The sequence below is a fragment of the Sphaeroforma arctica genome (assembly GCF_001186125.1).
Source record: "Sphaeroforma arctica JP610 unplaced genomic scaffold supercont1.360, whole genome shotgun sequence".
Taxonomy (NCBI): domain Eukaryota; class Ichthyosporea; order Ichthyophonida; genus Sphaeroforma; species Sphaeroforma arctica.
The window spans coordinates 50943-53746 of NW_014040198.1; the positions used below are offsets into that span (position 1 = coordinate 50943).

General features: G+C 42.0%; 1 protein-coding gene across 1 annotated transcript in view; it reads left to right on the forward strand.

Annotated features, from left to right (window-relative positions):
* The window catches only part of SARC_05575 (hypothetical protein), a 6792-nt gene that overhangs the window by 1710 nt on the left and 2278 nt on the right, over positions 1 to 2804 (forward strand). The window contains exons 2-5 of the mRNA XM_014300564.1: positions 240 to 341; positions 1118 to 1259; positions 1708 to 1803; positions 2353 to 2672. Coding sequence (XP_014156039.1) covers positions 240 to 341; positions 1118 to 1259; positions 1708 to 1803; positions 2353 to 2672 — 660 coding nt within the window. The remainder of the gene's footprint in view (positions 1 to 239; positions 342 to 1117; positions 1260 to 1707; positions 1804 to 2352; positions 2673 to 2804) is intronic.

Here is a 2804-nt window from a genome sequence, read left to right on the forward strand (position 1 = left end):
ATATATATATGTTATATATATATACATGCATATATATATATATATATGTATATAATATATATATATATATATCTGTATATATATATATATAGTGATACCCATGATGTTTTTACTAGCATGTCGCTGTTCTTTCAAAATGTGGTTCTTTTTATATTTGATTGTCCGCATTCGTGTTCAGGATATTCTGAAAAGATTCCAGTATTCATTTTTGACATAAAATCTCGTTTATTATCTTCCAGATTTGTTACACCACTGGCCGCAAATGGACCTGTAGATCCCCAAGCAATCATCAATCCTCTGGATAAGAAAAAGGTTATCGATATGTCAAAACGATTACTGAGGTATGATATCAGCGTTCAATGGCGTATAGTAGCTATCGTTCTAGTAGTGCAGCATTGTAGTCATCATGCGCTAGTTGTAGGGGTTTGCCGTGACAATCATACAAAGGCACAAACAACGCTTCATTTTAATTTATGAATATTGGTGAGGAGTTGTATTTTTTGGGACGATTGTAAGGAATACTTTGATGCCTCTGTGTGCACATCACGTGAATGGATTTTTGTCTAGCTGTGAGTGTTTCAGTGTTGCCGGATCACAGGTGGACTTAGTTTTAGGCTTGTAGTAGGTTATTAACGACGATGTTGGCTATATCCATATCTTGTTTGTTTCTGTTTATATTGGGTTATGTCCAGGTTAGAGTATTTATAAGCATGCCTGCTTGTTCACGCCCAGTTTTGTCTGTAATGACACTTTCACCATCAAGGTAATTATCAATACCGCGTCGATGGATTTAAAACTAAAAGCTCAATTTGGGTTGCTGTATGTTAGTATGTACCCATACAGCAATGTCGAGCGTAAACGTAAAACTGATTGAATTTGACGCAATTGTTCGAACTTTCGCATCGAGGCATCTGCATGGCATGGGAAAGACACCCAACTACTGCGTGTTTTTGAATTCAGGTCCCGTCTGAGTACATAGCCCTATCTTTTTAAGCTGCTCAACACCTGATACTCGCATCGGGGGTTCATGTAACAATTGTAAGTCTGCGAGATACGTTCCGTCCTCTGTGTTGTGCGCTACTGACCAACTCAACGTACTCCTTATCTTCCCTTGCAGATGGCTGGACAATCCCAATGAATTAGAGGCCGCCCGTGCGAAGCTCCAGAACAACAAAAGTGGACACGGTAGCAGAGGCTCGAACCTTGGAGATGACGCGTACGACAGGGAACTTCAGGAGGCCTTGGCGCTCAGCAAGCAAGTATGCAGTTTTTATCTGAAATATAACACCTTTGTGCGACGTTCAGCAGACATATACGTACATCTTACCTGAAATTTTACTATATATGTTGCTTTATTTTTCTCGATTGCTTGGGTTGTTCGTTGTCGTGGAGGGCGTTACTGCCCGCTCATCCCAACGACCGTACATCATTATTAAGCCCAGGCATAGCAAGGCATTGCAATTGCCATGATGCTTGACATCGGTCTATCTGTAGACCGTTGAAGCCTTCTCATACTTGTTCTGCGGTGAATAGGTGCACAGACCTGTGTTACGCGAGTAGCAAAATCGTGCCCATTATATACTCTAGACGTCAAGTATCGCATTTCTGCACTTTTCGCCGGCACAATGTTAGGAAATAGGATCCTCCAGAATATGTTCCTCGATCTCATAGTCCTCATGATACACTTGTGCTTTTGGTGATCCTCAGGAATTCGAGCATTCACAGGTCAAGAAGGCTTCGAAACAAGCCGCACCTACGGGCGACGGCGACGCAGAAATGCAAGCCGCTCTCGCACTCAGCAAGGTAAATAAGTGTTCAATTAGTTTTAATTTAGTGTTGCCTATTTACGTTTCCGTGCGTAAGATGTCAAGCGTTTGTTTCGGTAACGAGTGGAGCCACTGTTATGAGATGAGTGCTACAAAGTCAAAGTGTTGTGAGGCGAGTTTGCACTGCTGCGTTGGCTGCTACGTGGGATTGTGGAATGTACATCAGAGCTTCGCATATTGCAGCGTACTGGTGTGTTCGGTTTTCCGATGCCGCGCGCACGTGTAGTTATATTGTGACGGGCACACTTTTCTATTACGTGAGTGGCTTATATTGGAGCTTCAAACTATTGTGTTGATAGTATACTGTTGTGCAGATTGTCTGGAGAGTGTATTTAATTTTATGGACATATACGTAACAACGGGAAGATAAAATAAGGCTAGTTAAAAAGCTGAGAGAATGGAGGTCCGAACGCTTCCGCACGGCACGCTTGTTTAGTATCATAGCATGAATAATCTCATTGTCGATCATCTCACCATGCCTGCAATCATTTCACTCATCGCATTCTTCCCCACACTCGCTACCCAGGCCTCGTATTTGCAAAACCAGACGCTGATTGACTTTGGGGATCCCGCCGGCAACACACAGCAGCCAGCAGCTTTTGATCCAATCATGACCGAAAGCAAAAACATGTTGGGACAATTGAAAACCCAACATAGTTCTTCAGGTGCACATCAAAATGTAAACAATCTCGACATCTTCAACCTGGGATTTAACAGCCAACCCATACAAAACCAACAACCGCAACAGCAGCAACAATCAAACGATCCCTACGCTATCTTCAACAACGTGTCTACCGCTCAGACCACCTCTGTGTTTGGAGGATCCGACCCGTTCGCCTCGAACAGGTGACCGAGATGTATTTATAGTTGAAAATTTAATTATGCACACACGTATATATATATATATGGATACACACACACACATACATACATATATATATATATGTGTGTGTGTGTGTATGTATGTATATATATATA